At 42.0% G+C, this 21,029-nt stretch overlaps 1 protein-coding gene across 2 annotated transcripts in view; it reads right to left on the bottom strand.

The window, feature by feature from the left end:
- Positions 1-531: 531 nt before the first annotated feature.
- The window catches only part of rnf166 (ring finger protein 166), a 44,150-nt gene continuing 23,652 nt past the window's right edge, over positions 532-21,029 (bottom strand). Inside the window, exons 1-6 of one of the 2 annotated variants that reach the window (XM_078400826.1) lie at positions 19,978-20,098; positions 19,268-19,424; positions 16,696-16,808; positions 14,852-14,966; positions 13,210-13,317; positions 532-6,899 (exon numbers count right to left, since the gene is read on the bottom strand). In XM_078400826.1, the coding sequence (XP_078256952.1) occupies positions 6,834-6,899; positions 13,210-13,317; positions 14,852-14,966; positions 16,696-16,808; positions 19,268-19,360 (495 nt within the window). In that variant the 5' untranslated portion in view covers positions 19,361-19,424; positions 19,978-20,098 and the 3' untranslated portion in view covers positions 532-6,833. Of the gene's footprint in view, positions 6,900-13,209; positions 13,318-14,851; positions 14,967-16,695; positions 16,809-19,267; positions 19,425-19,977; positions 20,099-21,029 lie in introns of those variants that run through there. The other variant, XM_078400825.1, reaches the window with a different exon arrangement.

Here is a 21,029-nt window from a genome sequence, read left to right as displayed (position 1 = left end):
TCCTTACTTCTGGATTTACCTCCCCTGGACTTCGCTTTCCTCCTTAAAGACACATCCCAAAACCACTCTTTGCAAAACTTGTGCACACCATCACAGTGCACTTTGTGACTCAGCATTATTTTTCAAAAAATGTTTAAAAAGCCTTGTAATGTTTCATTTTATTAATAGACGCTTTACAAATGCATGTGCTTGCTAATGGATCATGTATTCCAACATCTTGGTTTAATTTGAGCCTTTACTGGAGGCAAAAGTGCCAAATGATAAGTGACAAGGCAAAGGGGGAAGGCAGGAGAATGGGGTCAGGAGGGAGAGATAGATCAGCCTTGATTAATTGGCAGAGTAGACTTGATGGGCCAAATGGCCTAATTCTGCTCGTATCACTTATGATAATGAAGTCAGAATATCCAAGTTTCCAAGCAGTAAAAACTTTGCTTAATTATGACAGTTGTAGACAAAAGATCTTGGAATTAAGTAATAAAAATGAAACAGATGAGTTGCTGAACAATCAAAATTTTATTTACAAATTGTCCAAATGTACACACTAACTTCACACAGCAACAAACAATTCCTAAAAAACTAGTTTGAAAATGTGCACTGTAGTACATTAAAAAATATTAGAAAATTAGACAAGGTTTGCTTTACAGTTTAGCATAAGATTTCTATAATCATTTTTTGCTGCTTGATGGAAGATTGTGGAATCTGCATCTCACACCTCTGCAGTCAGAGGATTACTACTGAACCGGAGTAAGTGAGGAAATCACACCAAAATTAGCTCAGTGGCCTTGTCTCAGTGAAATCCACAGCTTGTTTATCATCATTGGCCAGTCCCCGATGGATAACTTTAACTATTTTTTACATGCTTGTGTGTTGGAAAGTGGCTTACATTAGACAAAACATTGTAAAACTTAAAGTACATTGAAGCCAATTTAAAATTCAAAATCGCATGTCTAATTGAAAGGTCAAAACAATGGGAAGAATCTTTTTAACATTACAATTCCTATTCAGATACAATCTACAGTGTTGAAGATGATGATGAGCAGCTAGCAAAGGGTCATTGGTAACTAATACCCACGTTTCTTTTTGCTAGTGAGTTGCGAGCCAAAAAGTAATGCCCAAAAGAAATTAAATATAAATTTAAAACTTTAATAAATTAAGATATCGAAGAAATATAACTTATCTTGTACATTTGTATATTTGCAAATACAAACTGCAAGCCACCAGCAAGTTCTACCAGTGATCTCAACAGTTTCAAACACTGATCTCCACATTAATTAAATCTTTTTCACACTCTAATATAACCGTTACAGTATCAGAAATCACCTTTTTAAAAAAATGATGAGCTGGAAATTTTCACTTGTGCGCAGTTGGTTGAGGATTAAACAATGGAGCAGAATGAAAGTTTTTTTTTTCTGAAACAGTTAAAGTTACATTTTTCCTTCTGTTATTCCACTGCAAACCAAAATCCAACAATTCTCGAGAGTCTGAGTCTTATATACCTGGCCAGCCATATGGATTTTTGGTTCCTGCTATCCAAGTGCAAATTTTATAAATCACCTAGATTGCCAAATTCTCCCTTACTGTGAAGCACTACAGGACTTCTTCTGAAAACTTTCTGTACTAAACAACATAAAAACCTTTAAGATTTATTGCCACTGGAAACTTCATTCCCTGCATCTTGAAACTAAGTCTATCCACAGCTGAGACTGCTGATATCTCTGATGACTTCTTATTCATTGATGTGCTGCAGGTGATAGATCTCAGTTGACCTGTTATTAATTACAAATGCCACAAGAAGAAGCTTTGCTTCCTTTCACTCATTTATCACCGCAACAAGAGGTAAAGTGGAGTGTAGGCATTTAAAATGATACCAAGTTTCTCCCAATGGTTTTTAATAGAGGTTTAACAGCTCTTCCCAATTACTACCCTCTCTGTAGCTTTAAAAAATATATTAACTCAGCACTTGCTTCATTTTTTTTTTGGTTCAGCCACTTTTTAATGTGGAAGAATCCTGCTAAAATGATTTATCTGACTCGCATGAATCTAACTGGTTATTTGTGTTCCCCCTTGAACATACGAGAATCACATTATTTTAAAACGATAAGGAGATAACAAAAGATTCACCACCCAGCAAGGAATGGCTCGAGATGACATTACACATTAATACAATGTAAAAGGCAAGAACAAAGTAGAAAAGAAAACAATGTTTTTCAGAGCTCGAATTTCATTCTGTGAAGTCCCCTTCCCACATTGTATTTCTCTAATCAGTTAATTATACAGTTACGATTTCCTAGCCGAAACTTTGCAAATCCAAGACCTCAAATTTCGTGCATCACAGTATTAGTTTGGCAGAAACAAAGCATGGGAATGGATATAAATGACTTCCACAAGTGGAAATAAACTTACTTCCATTCACCCTCATATTCTCTAGTCTTTAAAACACCATCTGCACAATGAAAAAAAATCTAGCCATGATAAACGGATTCCTTGAATACAAACACACCATTGGCATCTTGGACTGCAATTAAAATAGAAATAAAGAGATGCCACTTCTCAATCGTTAGTGAGAGTCATGTAGATTTAAGATTTATCTCCCATTCTCATTAACATCATAGAAAAAAATATCTCTTGCATTTATAGTGGTCAAAAATTTGTACATATTTTAAAGATTTGGTCCTTAAAGAGGATTTTCCATGGAAATGTATGACCGTGCTTGAGCACAAGAACATTTCTCACCATATCTGCATGTGCACAGCCTGCAAAAACAACAAGGTGGTTACAACTGCAGACAGGTTATGAACTGGGGAGAAACTGAGGTGGAAATTGAGCTACAAAATCTTTTCCAGATTAGTCAGGAGTCAGTAAAATGTAGCATCGAGGTATGACAGTGGATTATATAGATTGAAAATAATTACTGGCTTCCATGTAGAACTCGCATGTTAGGCGGTCATTCAAAGATCATCCCAGGTGTTCCCTTTAATGCAGGATGGGTTTAGAACATATCAGCAGTGGCTGATTAAAATATAATATTCCTCAAAGCAGCAAAACAAAGTATGTGTGACTTTCAAAATCAGATCAGAGTTCAATGAAGGATCACAGCATGGCCATTCATCTCCGCTACAGCTGGAATGTTTCTACATGTATATAAAACGCTGTTCATCCATTAGCAATTCCCATATGTCCTCTCACAGCAGCCTATGGAATTGGCTTGGCTCAAGCAATTGCTAACCAACAGGATATTCTTCTGATGAGTTTGTGCGGTATATTCAATCTTCTTAAGCCATTTTAAACATCCACAATAATTATTTCATAGCTTCCTCTTCCTTGAACTTTATACGTAAATTTTAAATTTGCAGATAAGACCACAACTAGAATTTGTCATTTTACATTGACCGAGAAGCCTACTCTTCAAACAAAAACATTGTTAAATAGCAGCACAATAGTAGCATGAAATACCATGGGGTATTTTGCTACATTAAGGCATCATCCAAATACAGGCTGTTACTGATATATATATATATATATTAAAAAAAAGGAATGCATTATCAATTTATATTTAAAACCCATTTCAATGCAGGCTCTGTTAAGAAAATGAAAGTGACAAATTATGCCCTTGTAAAACAATGGTGTAGGGGTACAGGATTACTGAAAATAAACCCAATAATTATGACATTTCTCTGGTAATGGATTCTTAACGAAGTATTCAAACATATGAATCATCACAAAATCAACAGCGAATACCGCATTCAGTAATTGAGCGAGAGCTTCTACCAGTGCTGCACTAACAAGGATAATAACGTGATGGTTGGAGTAGATATTGCCTTTCTGCAAAACTTTTCTGTAACATTTAATTCCAGTTGCGAAGAATAATGATAAAGTAATCCTGGCAATATTCTTCAGTGCCTGTCCATATCACATTCACGATGTTGGAAATATGATATCAACTGTGACAATGAAGCTTTCTCCATTCATTTCCATCACTGGTTTAATTTGCCAAATAGGAAGGACAACCTGGAGCTGTTAACATGGATGTGTCCATATTTGGAAAATAAAGCATATAGAATATTGTAGAAATAACTCAAATGGTAATAATGATAACAAGATTAGAATCAAATACATCATCTCATAGGATAAAGATGCAATGTCTGAGGTTCACCCATATCCTTTGGAGCAATAATACACGAGCGTACAACACAAACCAATTATTCTCAGATATGCACAATGATTTCCTTCGCTAGTTCCTTCAGACCATGACGGGAATAGAATCAGAGTTGGTTAACCACAAGAATGTCATAGTAACAGTTTTACCCAAAATTAAAGCTATCCTTTGCTCCCTAAAGATTAAGGTTTAACAGCAGCTGAAGGCTTTCCCCTCTGAGCCTCCACTGAAGTTCTGCCTCAGGAATCTACACCCTGACATTTTGGAATGAACCGTGAAACCTGTCCTTACCAGAGGTATAAACAATATATGCATCTGACATGAGTCTCTGAGCTTTGGAAGGTTTCAGAGGAACCACCTTTCTGAATTAAACATTTGACAGACGTTATCTCTGGTAAGTCTGGATTGCTTTTGATCGTTCCTATCCAAAGATCAAGAACGGATTGGGTTTAGTCTGCAAGCTATTTTATGCACCGTCTCATTTTATGCTCTATTGTTTTTATGTCTGTATTTAATTTTGACATTTATTTTTGGTGAGATAAAACATCAGTACATCTGCTGACATTGGAGATGAAAGAGTTCACATTCACACATGTGCATCCACATACGCCTTTAGCATCAACCAAAGCTTTCGATTCACTTTTGAGCTTTTAAAGAACTGTATTCTTTGGTAATTTGCTGATAGCATTCAGATAGTTTAAGTCTGGCCTCCAGAATACGGTTTTTATTCTTTTGAGCAACCGCGCATATCAAAATAGTAAAATAGCAAGTCAGTCGGATCTCCTTCACGAATACAACTAAAACTGGATTGAAGTGTCTGCTCATAAAAAATACAATTTAAATTTGGGTTTATTTGCTGACATTTGCCCCTTCTGTGGTTCAAAGTACTGAGCCTCATCTATATAAAATTAGGTAGATCAACTTTGTTTTAATTTCCTGTGGAAAATGAACGGTTATTTAAAAGTGGTTTATTTGATGGATTGACCTGATAAAAATTGGGCTGATTACAAGTTTTGATAAATTGTATTGGAAGTACGAAAAGAATTACACCCATTATAAACTGGACATATTGTATACATACTGTGGGATAAAATTGCCTGATCTTTGACAAGGCACAGTACTGCCCCAAGGTCGATGCTGGTTTTGTGAGAGACCTTGTGCTACACATTTGGGTCCATCAGATTAAGATCCTTAGTGTTTTGGGAGGGTCCCAGACACGTTGAAAGTATCTTCTGTGCTCTCAAGTACAGTCTCGCTCAACAATTGTTGGCAAAAAAATGCTGTAGGTGCACTTTAATGAAAGATCCATCCATATGTGCTATTCATTCCAGAGGACTTTGATATGATGCAAATGCTACATTTTGATGGGTTATATAGCACAAGCAAAAGAGCACCGTATGCTTATTTTAATCATGCATGTAGCTTCCAAGTGTAATTGCAAAGGGTCTAAGGACTTCCAGTACCGATTTATCTCGGGCTTGGGATGAGGGCTGTGAATATGGGCAGGCACCCCCAGATATCGCCAAAAGCCAAAACAGTCATAGAATCAAAAATATAGTTGCAGTACCGACGAACGGCATGGCAAAAGAGGCATCTCAGTTAACTAATATATCCAGAATGAACACCTGCAGGTTCCTGCAACATGGGAGAGTTTTATAGCACTTCCCAAGAGCTTCATTAGGATTCACAAACTCCACCTTTTGTGGCAGAGTTGAGCAAATATCTACAATTGAAACCTTGGAGCAAGAGGTAACAACTTAAATAAATATTTTAAAAAATAAAACAGGCTTCCATACATATAAAAGATCTAAATATGTGGTACTTTGCAAATCATTGGGTTCAACGCCATACAGTGTTACTGCAACACCCAAGGTAATCAACCAATACTGTCTGCCATATTTTTCATTGAGATAACAGTTAAGAAGCCAAGCATTTAAGCAGGAAGACGTTTTCCATGGCAGTGAGCTAAATAGAGACAAGTTCATGTCATGGCCATGCACCCCTCGAACCCTGTTTTCACTAGATTTCCAATCTATTAGCTGTAAAATTCGAGCTCTGATTTGCAGGAAAATAACACACGTGGTACATGAAAGATTCTTTCACTCAGTTCTCAAATTTTCTATTCCCGCATGTACTTGTTTTTAAAATATCCTTTCGTATTTTAAAATCCACAATGACCTGCAAATTAAAAACAAACCTAAAACAAACGATCCCTTTTACATTAGCTCCTTCCCCCAACTATGTAGAAAAATGCTCGTAAAGTTGTACCCAATACATCTTGACATAGACGAGTGATCCTTATAAAAAACATTTGAGTAGAGCCTGTGACTGGCTGAGCTACTATAACTCTACAGGATGCTGGGCAAGTGAGCATGATCTGTGCTCAAGTGCGAAAAGCTAACTTGCATTGAGCATGAGAGCGCCCTATGGAATACTTGCAAGTGGGCCAGATATTTCCTCTTCCTCTGTACATATGAAGAAGTGACCTGTGCGAAGGATGACAGCACCTTACTGAATGCTGGGAGAGGACATTACTTTTGCTCAGATGAGAGAAGGTGACTTGTGCAGAGGATGACAGTACCTTTCAGTATGCTGGGAAACAGGTACCCTTTGCCCAGGACAGTGAAGTTAACCTGCACAAAGGATGTCCACTTAGATCTCTGTGATGACAGCGGCTTCATTTCTCAGTGAGTGAAAGTGCTATTGCTGCATGTAATGCTGCATCTTCATCAATGCTATAATCCTGCAAAGGAAAATGACAAATGCAGGTCATTCTGACATCTAGTGGTAGAGACTACACACAGCACTCCCTCAACGCGAGCAAAAAGATATTAATTCTGCAGTGAGATACGTGAAACTTGCACAAACGTGCGAGGTAGGAGATGGGGGAGTGTGAATGAGAAGGGGGGCAGTGGAAAAAGATGCAGTACAGCTGCTTGTAAAATCAAAATACAATCCCTCAACAGCATGGAAAATGAAAATATATATCGATTATTCCAGACCATAAGCTTTTCTGAAGAAAAAAATACATATTTCCTAATCCTACACATGCACCTCAAGCTAAAAGCTGATGGGTAGTCAAAAACTTTAGGCCCTTATTCCAGCACTGTCCACGAGACTAGTGGAATTAGCTGGTAACCATTTATTGAGATAAATTGGTATCTGAATAAATGCCATTTTGTATTCCACTGTGTAGTCAAATTCCCGAATCTTCCACCTGAGACGTGTCTTTGGGGCCCGGTCTCCTTTCCTCATATAGTCTTTCCCTCATTTTTCCCCACTGTTATTCTGATTTTGCACCAACCTAATTTAATTCAATGTGATTACTTAAAATCATTTTGTCAAATCCCACATTCAAAAGTAAATTATAAAATGTTCATTTAAATTAATAACCATGCAGTCTTCCATGCTTACTAACTGCACTGAAGCACTTAACTCAATTGTTTATAGAAATGGATGTAGAATAGAGAGGGAAACCATGGGTGAATCAAACCTGCCTGCACTTGCACTTTCCACATGTCGCTGAACATTAGTCTAGAATATGACAGCTAACCTTTGTTTGTGAGTGGGTACATTCAGAGGCACTCCGGTGTATACAAGTCCTTTATTAGCAGATCATTGGCAGTACAGATGCTGGCTACCGTTACCTCCAGCCCTCAGGATAGTTTCCTAACTAACACCAGGATAACGCAGTACAAAATCCAGCCTGGATTATGGACCGGATGCACAACAGTAAAACCAGACATGGATCTACATCCCCCTTCTTAAGCATAAGCCCCCAAACTAGATAAGAGTATATAAAGCCACTACAATATGAAAAAAACTACAGCCTACCAACATCCGACATAAGGGATGAAAACAGCAACTACGACAAACGCTAAGCAGAGGAGGATACAAATTTAGTGAGATAAATGTAAGGGAACGGTAAGGACTGTAATTAATCAGAGTCCATAATAAGTGTCTAAGCACAGTCTTGGTACTTGGGATTGGGCTTACAGACCCGTCCTGCACGAGTACAATACAGGCCCTCCACTGTACCCATTGTAGGTGGCAGCACCATAGGTGGTGGTACAAACGGCACTGGTCTCGCAACAGCCTTTTGCGCAGGAGACTGCACTGGTGACGTCACGGGTGACTGTATGGGCGATTTTATGGGTGATTTCACCACCGGCACCAGCGACTCCTTTGTTGGTATAAAGACCAGCTTGCGGTCTGCCGACGCCTGGCCTCCATCGGACTGTAACCTGCCATCTGCGACCTCCGTGTAGCCATGTGGACGCGGCTGAGATGGCACCGGCTCATTCACCGGTGGTAGAAGGTGTTTTTTGTTCCGCCGGTAGGTTCCTCCTTCCGATTGGACAAGATAGGACCGTGGATCCTGGCAGGTCCCACTAACTATGCCCAGACGATCATGACCTTTCCGGGTCTGCAGGCGGACCATCTGACCCTCCGACAAAGGCTGGAGAGGACAGCTAGACCTGTCGTAATACGCCTTCTGGATCTGCCGTTTATGTTGCAGCTGAGCCTGAACAGATTGGGGCTCGTGAACACGGGGCTGCAGCAGGTGTCTTGCAACAGGAAGGGTGCATATAGATGAGTTTGTCTGGACATTAAACGTTGGGCCGGCGAACCCAACACCGGGTCATGTGAAACGTTACGGAGATTGAGGAGGTCCAGGAATACATCAGACCCGGCTCTTCTGGATCTCTCCATGACCTGTTTGGCATTACGGACAGCCCTCTCCACTAACCCATTGGACTGTGGGTGATGTGTTTAAAATCCCAGCACGTAGCAAAGTCCTTGAAACACTGACTGGTAAATTGACCGGCATTATCCGACATGAGGGTGTGAGGTGACCCATGGACCGAGAAATGTCTTGCCAGTTTTTGAATTATCGTCGCCGAGGAAATTGTGCGGAGCAAATCGATCTCAAACCACCCGGTATAGGAATCCACCAGGACCAGATATTGATTGCAACGCCACTCAAAAATGACAGTGGCCACAGACCAGGGTAAATCAGGAACCGGGTGCAGCAAAAGTGGTTCCCTTTGCTGATGCGGGGCCAAACTGTTACCTACTGCACATGATTGCGCCCTCTGGTGCAAGTAGTCAGACATAGCAGGCCAGAAACACATACTTTTGGCTCGCTGGACCGTTGCCTCAGCGCCAGGGTGGCCCCTATGTATTGCGTCAAAGTGCTGCTGCCGTAATGAGGCAGGGATCACTGCTTTGTGGCCTTTCATAATGACCCCGTTCTCAATAACCAGCTCATCTCTAACAGGAAAGTACGGCTGTGCAGAGAGTGGTACCATATGCGATTTGCTCGGCCAACCGTGTTGAATGACGGACGCAAGCGACTGCAAAGTGTCGTCCTCTGCCGTGTGTGTCACTAACACGTCCAGACAAGACCAGGGGAGATGATCGACCATCATTACGTCAAAACAATCCTTCTCGGCAGCAGGCTGGTTATAGGTCTTCCTGGGCGCACGGGGCAGGGTGTCAGCCAGGTGCATGTCCTTGCCGGGTTTGTAAATTAGTGTCATGTGGTATTTTTGGAGACGCTGCAGCATCCACGCAGTCTCGCCGGGGCAGCATGGAGTGGTTTGTTCAGTACGGAAATCAGTGGTTGCTGATCAGTCTCCACAATGGCAGTCTTGCTTAAAATGTAGTCATTGACCTTTTCGCACACGAAGACAACCGCCAACAGTCTTTTCTCGATTTGTGCGTAGTGTGTCTCCACGTGCGTCATGGTCCTTGAGGCATAAGCAATGGGCTGGCCATCCTGCAGGCACGCAGCGCCGAGGCCATACTGGGGTGCGTCGCAGGTCAGCGTAACTGGTCGATTGACGTCAAAATATGCTAGGGTGGGAGGACACGATATCAGGTGTCTGAGAGTGTCAAAAGCTCACTGTTGTTGCTCATGCCACGTCCATGCAATGTCTTTGTGAATAAGCTGTCGCAGTGGAGCGGAGAGTTCGCTAAAGTGAGGAATAAACTTGCCAAGATAGTTCACCATGCCCAGGAACCTCTGCAGGTTGGTGATGTCAGTCGGAACTGCCATCTCACTGATGGCTGCTGTCTTCTCAGGATCAGCCTTGAGGCCCTCACTGGTGAAAACATGTCCCACATAGTTCACCTTGTTGACACGGAACCTGCACTTGTTGGGGTTGAGTTTTAAATGTACCTCCCTGGCACGATTGAGTACCTTCCTTAAGTTAACATCGTGCTCCTGCACGTCCTTACCCGCCATGATAATGGCATCGACAACAATCGCACAGGGGTATCAGTCGAAGAGCTGCTCCATAGAGCATTGAAACACTTCACTGGCCGCGTTAATCCCGAATGGCATCCGCAAGAATCTGTAGCGTCCGAAGGATGTGCTGCAAGTAGTGAGCAGAGATGATTTGTGGTCCAGGGGAATTTGCCAGAACGAGATCTTGGCGTCGAGAACGGAGAACACTGTCGCCGTGCCCATGTGTGCAGCCACCTCCTCCACAGTGCGCATCCCGTGATGAGGTCCCTTGACTGCAGTGTTTAAATCCCTCGGGTTGATGCATATACGTATCTCCTGCTTGTTCTTCATGGTGGCGGCCACCATCGAGGACACCCTGACAGTGGGGTCCGTAACAGGAGTAATAACTCCCAGAGCTTCCATCCTGTCGAGCTCTGCCTTAACCTGGTCTCGCATGGCGACAGGGATGCGATGAGCAGGGCGGACCACGGGTCTCACATCCGGGTCAATAGTCATTGAGTATGTGACCGGCAGCCTGCCCAGTTCGTCGCTGAAGAGATCCTTGTAGTCCGCGAGGATACGTCGTGCGGAGTCTGGGACTGGCGCAAGCTGATGCACGGCCTTGCCGAATGAAACCAGTCCCATGTCGATACATGCATCATTGCCAAGGAGAGGCATGACTGTGCGATCAACGACGTAGAATTGCAAAGTGTACGATTGTGCCGTGAGGTGGCACTGTAGTTCCACCACTCCAAGAGGAAGCACTTCGTTCTATGCTGTGCTGTGAGCATATGTGTGAGGGTTGCGTCTCATGTTTTTAATTCTTCAGCTCTGCGAAGCCTTGAAAACTCGGCATGAGATATGACATTGCATGCCGCACCTGTGTCTATCTTCACAACAACAGGCACATTGTTTATCTTTAATGTGACCATGGGATCTTTGTGTTTAATTAACTGGCCCCGGACAGAGTGTGTATTGAGGCGAACTCCATCCACTGAAGGCATACTCTCTGGAAAGTTTACAGTATCACTATCAGATAAGTCGTGTGAAGGCTCCGGGTGTATCAAATGTACAGCCTGTTTTGTCTCAATCGTATTGGAACTTCTTCAGCATTTCCAGAAATGATTTCTTTGTTTGCAACCATGACAAATCTGTCCAAAAGCCGGCCAGTTCTCCCGTTTGGCTATACGAGAGTAACCACAATTAGTGTAATCGTTATCAAATCTTATGCCAGACCTGCCAGGCTGGGCTTGTGTCGCTTTGAACGGTCGACGTTCCTTTCTGATATACGGTCCTGTCGAGTCAATGCGGAAAACAGGCTGAGGCACGGCACTCAAATTTTATGCGTGGACATCTGTCATTTCATAAATCTGGCAGGTGCTGATCGCTTTAGCTAGAGTCAGATCGCAATCACGCAGAAGGTCCCTTCTCAATTTGTCATTAGTGATACCACACACCAGCCTGTCTCTAGTGAGTTCATCACAGAGGTCACCAAATCTGCAACTCGACGTGGCGTGTTTCAAAGAGTTTATATAGGCTTCAACCGGCTCACCCGGTTTCTGGGCACATGCAAATAATTTGTGCCGTTCCATGATAAGGTTAGTCTGTGGATCACACAGCTGCCAAAATGTATTCTTAAGGCACACAGGGTCATGAATCGTCTGGGCAGGTGTGGTAACTGCACCAACTGTATCCAGCACAGCCTCAGCATAAACAAACAGTCTCGCCCGACGGATTGCTTCCAAACCTGCTAGATTGAGGAGAATGGATGCTTGTACGTGGGGAGTCTTGTCGTGGTGTGCAGCAGCCATGAATACATCGTAATCCTCCTCGAAAGTGCGCCAACGTTCACCGATGTTGCCGTCGAAGACAAGTGGATCAGGCTTCCGAAAAGATTCAGCCATGGTTAGAGACGCCAAAAGTCTTGAGGAAACAAATGGTGGTGACTCAAAAAGCTAAATTACATCCCACTTCTGACACCATATTTGTGAGTGGGTACATTCAGAGGCACTCCGGTGTATACAAGTCCTTTATTTGCAGATCATTGGCAGTACAGATGCTGGCTACCGTTACCTCCAGCCCTCAGGATAGTCTCCTAACTAACACCAGGATAACGCAGTACAAAACCCGGCCTGGATTATGGACCGGATGCACAGCAGTAAAACCAGAAATGGATCTACAACCTTTCCAACCCTAATTGCCAATTCATCGAACTGAACAGCGAGCCATGATCAAACCTGATAGTGCCCTGACCTCTAAGAGTTGAGAATTTTTTATACTCGACTATGCATTTCTAAACTGAGCTACTGCCATTTTCTAATTACACTTTACACTATGATTATTGGTCTTGGTCAACTTTCGTCACGTGTGCGGAGATTGTGAAAACTTGTTTTGTGCGCTAAATCCAGATAAACTGTCCACACAGGACTACAATCAGACCACACATGTGTACAGCAGTGTATGATATCTACAGAAGGAGAACGACACTTCCGTGTTTGCCCGAGATGCTGCCTGATCTACTGAGTTATGCCAGCACTGTGTGTCCATGCGCGTACAATAGGTGGCGCAAAATAAAAGAGAAAGGAAACAAAAGTACAGAAGACAATGTTATAACCACATAGAAAATCCACTTAAAGATCATGCAAGGGCTCAGCAACATAGATTGGGTGATCGTGAATTCATTCTTAACATAAGAGACGCATTCAAGAGTCTGATAACAGCAGGGATGGAATCTGGTGGTACATGCTTTAATGGGTTTATATCTTCTGCCTGATGATACAAAAGTTTGAAAACATGTCCCATGTAATGAACTTGCACTTACCACGAATGTATCATAGGAGAACTTGTGCCTGTGAAGCAAGTGTTGGAGAAAATTGGCACTCTTATAGCTTGAATCTCCCCACGGCATTGCCACACAGATTGGACATACCTGCACAAGCAGGGGGAGAAAAAAAAAAGAACTAGGAGATAAAATGATATGGACCAGTTCATTTTACTTGTTATTTCTTAATGTGTTGTACATTTGTTCAGTGGTGTTAATGCTAGAAACATTCCTACAGCATAGTCAGTACTGGATCAATTAAACAATAGTCAATAGGTGCAGGAGTAGGCCATTCGGCCCTTCGAGCCAGCACCACCATTCAATGTGATCATGGCTGATCATTCTCAATCAGTACCCCGTTCCTGCCTTCTCCCCATACCCCCTGACTCTGCTATCATAAAGAGCTCTATCTAGCTCTCTCTTGAATGCATTCAGAGAATTGGCCTCCACTGCCTTCTGAGGCAGAGAATTCCACAGATTTACAACTCTCTGACTGAAAAGGTTTTTCCTCATCTCCATTCTAAATGGCCTACCCCTTATTCTTAAACTGTGGCCCCTGGTTCTGAACTCCCGCAACATTGGGAACATGTTTCCTGCCTCTAACGTGTCCAACCCCTTAATAATTCTGAGTGTTTTCTTAACCCCTGCTCCCAATAACATACCACACAAATGCACTTTGCCTCTCTCACCACCTCTCAAACTTGGAGCTGAACTTATTTACAAATACAAGTTTGTGCAAATAAACAACGACCATTAAAGTAATAATTTTGGATAATCTTCAATACAACCAGCTAATGTGCTGAATTTTTCCAATTTTTTTGGCAAAGACAAACAACCGAGGAAATATTCAGAAGCTGAGATAAAAGGTACCACCAGACCTATAGCCATGAATATATATATAGTTATGCTTAAAAGATGGTTTTCCAGTTAAGATTATGAAGTGTTTCACAAAATCATTTAAAATTCAGTGCTTATAATTTATGACAATTGGCAAATGAATTGAACAGAAATATTAACAGTAATTTGCAATGGTAAATGTTAAGAGCATAATCAAAGTTGAAACTTCTGGAAGAATTAAATTACTATTAAAACACAAAGTACATGCTATATCACCAGGATAAGCGCTCAACCAAGAAAACCAAGCCCAATGCCAAAGTAGTATCTAAACTGCTTATACAAACTTACGCTAAGAACCATAACTAACTCCTAATGCAATAATAAGCTGAAAACTGGTTGTGTAGATGCAAGTATATTATTGGGGTTATCAAGTGGGCACCTCCCTTCACTGGTGTTTCGTTGAGTTAGACCCATGACACCTCGGGAAGGTTCAAGAGTTAGTTCTGGTGTCCCAGAACAACCTCCCTCAATACCTGCTCTCAGTATCTATGCTACCAGTATCTACTAAATAAAGGAAACTACAGACAATTAATTCACTCAAACAAATGCTAAATACTTACATACTGTCTCTGTCTAAACAAAGAAACACACAAACCGCACATTATACATTTCCTTTCTGCCCCCAACTGATACTGTTTCTTCTCCACCAAAATAACATGACCTACACATTCTCTTTAGATATGCCAAAAAATCTCAACCTTTAGCTAATCTTGTTTGAATAGTAAATAAGAAGCTGGACACTCACCACTTTGTTGGGATCGCTGCGATGATTTTCCATGCAGTGTTTGACTAGTTCCTGTTGGTCAAGATTTCGTGCCCCACAGTATGGGCAGACAAACGTGGAACGGTTTGGAATATTACTGAAAGAGAACAAGTAGGCTTGAGTAAATGCTATTCCTTGGAGCACAGGAAGATAAGGGGTGTTCTTATAGAGGTGTATAGGATGGTGAGAGGCATCAGGTAAATGGAGTCTTTTACGCAGACGAGGGGTAATCAAGAATGGGTGGACAGGATAGGTTTAGACGGATATGGGCCAAATGCAGGCAGGTGGGATTAGTGTAGGTGGGGCGTGTTGGTCGGTGTGGGCAAGTTGGGCCAAAGGGCCTGTTTCCACATTGTATGGCTCTGACATTTACTAACATATTTGCAAAGTCAAGGAAAGAATTGTATCTGGGTTATAACAGGCTTTTTATCCCCTTCTACATTGTATTCAGGAGAGGAAGATCACATAAGGAGAAGAAATTACAGACAATTGCCAAATGAAATAGCTGGATTATCTGTTTCTGAATTCACCAATTCCAAAATGATATTAATAAACATAGTTTTTATCTTGCAGCACATGTCAATAACTGGAGAGAACAGAGAAGGTTACAGGTGAATTGAGAAGTATTTTTCTTAACCAGAGGATCAAGGGAAGGCCAGGGAGAAAGAGTGCTGTTGTAAAAGGGCAGGAAATCACTGCTCGAGAAAAGATGGCAGAATATTATTGTATTTCAAAAGATATCTAGGTAGATACAGTGTATCTCATAAGTACAGATCAATAGCTGGCAAACGAGATTCGGCTGAATCACCCCTCCAAGCCATAAATATCTAGGATCTGCTCATTCCAACCTGGATTAATCCCAATGCTCACACTATTCGAGCATCTACATTTTTACTTACATATATTGAATCTGTACCATCATTCTATCTTTCAAAGAGTTTCACTTCGTTATTGAGCAAATAACAAAGTGCTGGAGGAACTCGGCATTTCAGGCAGCATCTGTGGAGGGAATGGACAGATGACGTTTGGGTTCAGGACCCTTCCTCAGACTGATTGGACTACTCCACTTTGCTTTTTGCTCAAGATTCCAGCATCTGTGGGTTCTTATGTTTCCACTTCTTCAATGTCCCATTGGGTCTTTGTCTCAAAATTCTGATGCTTCTTTAAAAGTTTCCTTGTACCTCTTCCAACTGCCAGCATACACAACATGCACATGCTTTCCACTTCCTGCTGACTTGTGCAATTTCCTCAATGTTTGTTACACTTCTGTCACATAACTTTCAGCCTTGCATTGAAAAGGGCTTGGTGTTGATTTTGATACTCTTGGTTCATCTTAAATACTCAAAATTTAACTTGTGGATTTATTTTCATTTATTTTTCTATAGATTCTCCCTTAAATGCTCAGAGCCAGATTATGCATGCAAGAAAGAAACTATGGTAAATAAAGTATAAAGTTATTTTTTGCAAATATATTCAAACTCATGGAAAGTTTGTGTTGAAAGTCACAAGTATTTTAATAATGTTTTGAATAAGAACTTGACATGGCTGTTTCGTAATGTTTTTTTCTTCAGAAGATTAAAAAAGTATTTTCCATTAAATGAAGATGCATGAGAATAATTTATACATTTCAGTTAATTCCTTCTCCAAAATACTTAAGCAGTATACTAAGCATGAAAGTTATCTGCAGGTATCAGGAGTAACTGGTAGTTGAAATGCTTTGAAATTGATTAGGAGTTTTGTGACTGCTTGATAAGTCTAATAATGGGTTATCTCCAATAATCTCTTTGGAAGAAGCAATGTTGCAACCAGCAGTGCAGACGTCTTACCTGGGAATGGGCTGTGTAGTAGGAACAACAGGTACGAACTTTGGACAGTTGTCCATCTGTTCTTGAACTTTATAGCAGGAAGAAATGTGGGTCCGCATCTTCACCAGAGTCACCTTGTACAATGATATATAGATTATATACATCAGTCAGAAATTGGGTAGTTAACAACATAGAATAGTACAACAGTCCACAATGTCTGTGCCAAACACGATGCCTGCACGTGATCCATATTTCTCCATTCCCTGCATATCCACGTGCCTTCCAAAAGCCTCTTAAATGCCACATTGTATCTGCTTCCAACACCAACTCTGGCAGTGCGTTCCAGGTAGAGTTATGCCCGTTGACATTTCTATCCTGGGACAAAGGTTCTGACTGTCTATCCCATCTACACCCTTCATAAACTTTACATATTTCTATCAGGTTTCCCCAGCAATCTCCAACACTTCAAAGAAAACAATCCAAGTGTTTTTAACTTCTCTTTATACTTAATACCCAGCATTCTGGTAAACCTCTTCTGTACTTCTCCAAAGCCTTCAGTAATGGGGCGACCAGAACTGCACACAATAATCCAAATGCAACCCAACCAAAGTTCTTTAAAGCTGCAGCATGGTTTCCTGACTCTTATACTCAATGCCCAAACTGCTAAAGGCAAGCATACTATACACCTTCTTTACCCCTCTATTATCTTCTATTGCCCCTTTCAAGGAGCAAAGGACTTGGACAAGATCCCTCTGTTTATCAATGCTGTCAAGGGTCTTACCGTAACTGTATAATTTCCCTGTACAATCGACCTCCCAGAGTACGCCAGTTCACACCTGCTTGTATTAAGCGCCATTTCAATCGACCTCCCAGAGTACGCCAGTTCACACCTGCTTGTATTAAACGCCATTTCTCTGTCCATATCTGTAATTGAACTATATTCCACTGTACACTTTGACAGCCTTCTTCATTGTCCTCAATGGCACCAATTTTGGTGTTGTCTGCAAACTTAGTAACTAACCCATCTACATTTTTGTTCAAGTCATTTATATATATATCACACAAACAACAGGGGTACCAGCACAAAATCCCACTGGCCACAGGTCTCCAGCCAGAATAACGCCCTTCCACCATTATCCTCTGTCCTCTATGGGTAAGACAGTTCTGAATCCAAACTGCCAAAGCACCATGCATCTTAATCTTCTGGATTAGTTTACCTTGAGAACAGCCACCATGAGTTGCACATTTCTCTCACATTAGTGCAAGAAAAATAATATTTTTTTCTTGTTTCAATTTGAATTAAAAGTCATGTTGGTGTCCTTTTGTCGGAAATCTGTTGCTTAATTTAGGGAAGTCAAGTAATTACTGTTATTGAGTCTTGGCTATGCAATCCATCCTTAATGAAAACTTCCTCATCTGAACACCATGGAACATTGATATGGCTCATTCCTCACTAACAGAGGACATCATCATCAACAGGCACCTCTTACACAACTATATTTACCCCTCAGACAATAATATTTTCCCACCGGTTTCTGTATCTGAAAAATAAAGAGAAAGATCACTGAACTTCGAGATTGTGGAGCATGCATAAACTTGCTCCAAGGTCAATTTCTTTTTTTCTAAGCAAACCTGAGCCTATTGCAGCTATTTGCTGACTAGACAAGGGAATGGATTTCCAAGAAATAATAAATAAATTTGTCATGCCTATAATTAATTATACCATGTCAAGCTTACATAATGACAAAGCTGAAAAACTTAATTGTTGCTAAGTAAGATATTGGATGCGAAGAATGTATTCACATTGTTTAGAGTATACCCAATATGGTTTGCCGATGAGTTATGGAGGGAGCGGTCTCTACGGAAGGTGAAAAGGGGCGGGGATGGGATAATGTGACTTGTGGTCAGATCATATTGAGGTTACGGAAATGTCGGAGGATGATGTGTTAGATGCAGAAGCCAGTGGGCCTCCTGTACATTGGCGATACCAAGTGTGGATTCGGCAACACTTACACTCCGTCCACCAAGCTCTACTGGATCTCCCTGTTGGTAACCATTTTAACTCCTCTTCCCATTCCCATACTGACCTTTCTATCCTGGACCTCCTATATCGCCAGAGTGAGGCCACATGTAAACCGGAAGAACAGCACCTCATATTTTGCTTATGTAGCTTACAACCTAATGGTATGAACATTGAAATATCCAAATTTAGGTAACTATATACCAACCCCCCTTGCAACTCTTCAATTTTTTTGTTTTTTTATCTCTGGTTTTTGTCCAGCCATCTGCATTTTAAAAAACTGTATCAACTTCTTACCTGTCAAGCTTTATCCTGCCCTTCCTCTCTGCCAGGTTTCTTTCACCCCCCCCCCCCCCCCAACATTAGTCACTTAGCACATTTGTGTCTTTTAAAAGAAGCCAACATTTGTAGCTCTTGGTTGATTAGTGTTACACTATGTTATGCAACAGGACAATAAACAGTTTTAGGACTGTAAACTGCACTGATGAAATATGAATGAACAATCCACTTTATTAATCAGATTTTTAAAACAATGTATTTTTATTTGGAAGTACTTGCTTTGTTTTAAATTACCTTCTTATTGCATCCCCGACACGGAGCCTTATACGACGACAACTGTTTCTCCACATTAGAGGCCTTTTCCACCTTTTTGGGGTCAAAGGGCATGCGGCAAAGTGGGCACAGAGGTGACACGACTTGGAGGCAGGGTTGCAAACATTCTCCACAGAACCTGAAAGATAACGGAGCATCGTTAGCAAGTAGTTTACAGGGGGCTTATTCAATAGTGTCATTCTCAAACAAGGAGAAAATTTCACTCTGCAGCTGAGCAAACATAGAAACATAGAAAATAAGTGCAGGAGTAGGCCATTCGGCCCTTCGAGCCTGCACCATCATTCAATATGATCATGGCTGATCATCCAACTCAGTATCCCGTACCTGCCTTCTCTCCATACCCCCTGATCCCTTTAGCCACAAGGGCCACATCTAACTCCCTCTTAAATATAGCCAATGAACTGGCCTCAACTACCTTCTGTGGCAGAGAATTCCACAGATTAACCACTCTCTGTGTGAAAAAAAACATTCTCATCTCGGTCCTAAAAGATTTCCCCCTTATCCTTAAACTGTGACCCCTTGTTCTGGACTTTCCCAACATCGGGAACAATCTTCCTGCATCGAGCCTGTCCAACCCCTTAAGAATTTTGTAAGTTTCTAACGAAACACCCAATTAGCAGGTTACTATACAGGTTGAACAATGATTTTCAGGCAACCGATAGTCCGCCCACCATTATAATCTGTACAAAATTATGAGAGCTCAGTTGAAGTTCCCCGAGCGGCCACAGATGGCGTTGGGAGAGTCGAGCACTGTTTCCGGTCGTCTCCCTCCATCATGAAAGAACCCACAATGCTCTCAATCTTCTCTCCTATTTCACAAAGACAATACAGTAAACCCTCATTTTAACAACCCTCTTATAACAGATGTTGGATATAGCGGACAGACCTGCCGACCCATCCCCAGCTCACACTGTGTCCCTGGACGTCTAGAGTCCCGGCTTTCGACCCCACTCCCAACTCGCAAAGTGCACCAGCGAGCCCTTCTTCACCCACCTAAGGACACAAAGTGCTGAGTAATTCAGCGGGACAGGATCTCTGGAGAATATGGACTGGTGACATAGGGACCCTTCCACAGACTGATTCAGTCGGCTGAGTTACTCCAGCACTTTGTGTTGTTTCATTTTATAACCAGGCACCAAAACTGGCCTGCAGCAGCGAGCCAGTCTTCACCGGTTCACACGGCTTTTGTTGCGACTCACATTGTAGCTCTTCAGTGTTCCTCCTCGCACTGCGGGGGTCCTCCCTCCCCTCTCACCTGCTGCAGCTTCAAAGGTGAAGAATGACGGGGAGAGGAGGAGGGGACGGTGGCCCGAAGGCCAGAAGCCGGGCTCCCCCCCCTCCCCCATGACTAGCGGTATTGGCGCCTGGTTTTAAAGTGCAACGACACAAGGTGCTGGAGTAACTCAGCTGACTGAATCAGTCTGAGAAAGGGTCCTGATGTCTCCTCTCCGTGTTCTCCAGAGATCCTGACCCAGCCAAGTTTTGGTGGGTGAAGGGCTCGCTGGTGCTCCTTGCCAGTCGGGAGTGGGGTGGGAGGCCAGGGCTCTAAACGGCCGGGGAGACGGTGGGAGCTGTGGATGGGCCGGCAGGTCATTCCATTCATATAAGAAGATAACTGCAGATGCTGGTACAAATCGAAGGTATTTATTCACAAAATGCTGGAGTAACTCAGCAGGTCAGGCAGCATCTCGGGAGAGAAGGAATGGGTGACGTTTCGGGTCGA

This window comes from Rhinoraja longicauda, chromosome 6 (assembly GCF_053455715.1).
Source record: "Rhinoraja longicauda isolate Sanriku21f chromosome 6, sRhiLon1.1, whole genome shotgun sequence".
NCBI classification, from domain to species: domain Eukaryota; kingdom Metazoa; phylum Chordata; class Chondrichthyes; order Rajiformes; family Arhynchobatidae; genus Rhinoraja; species Rhinoraja longicauda.
This window is presented reverse-complemented; position numbering and strand designations above follow the sequence as displayed.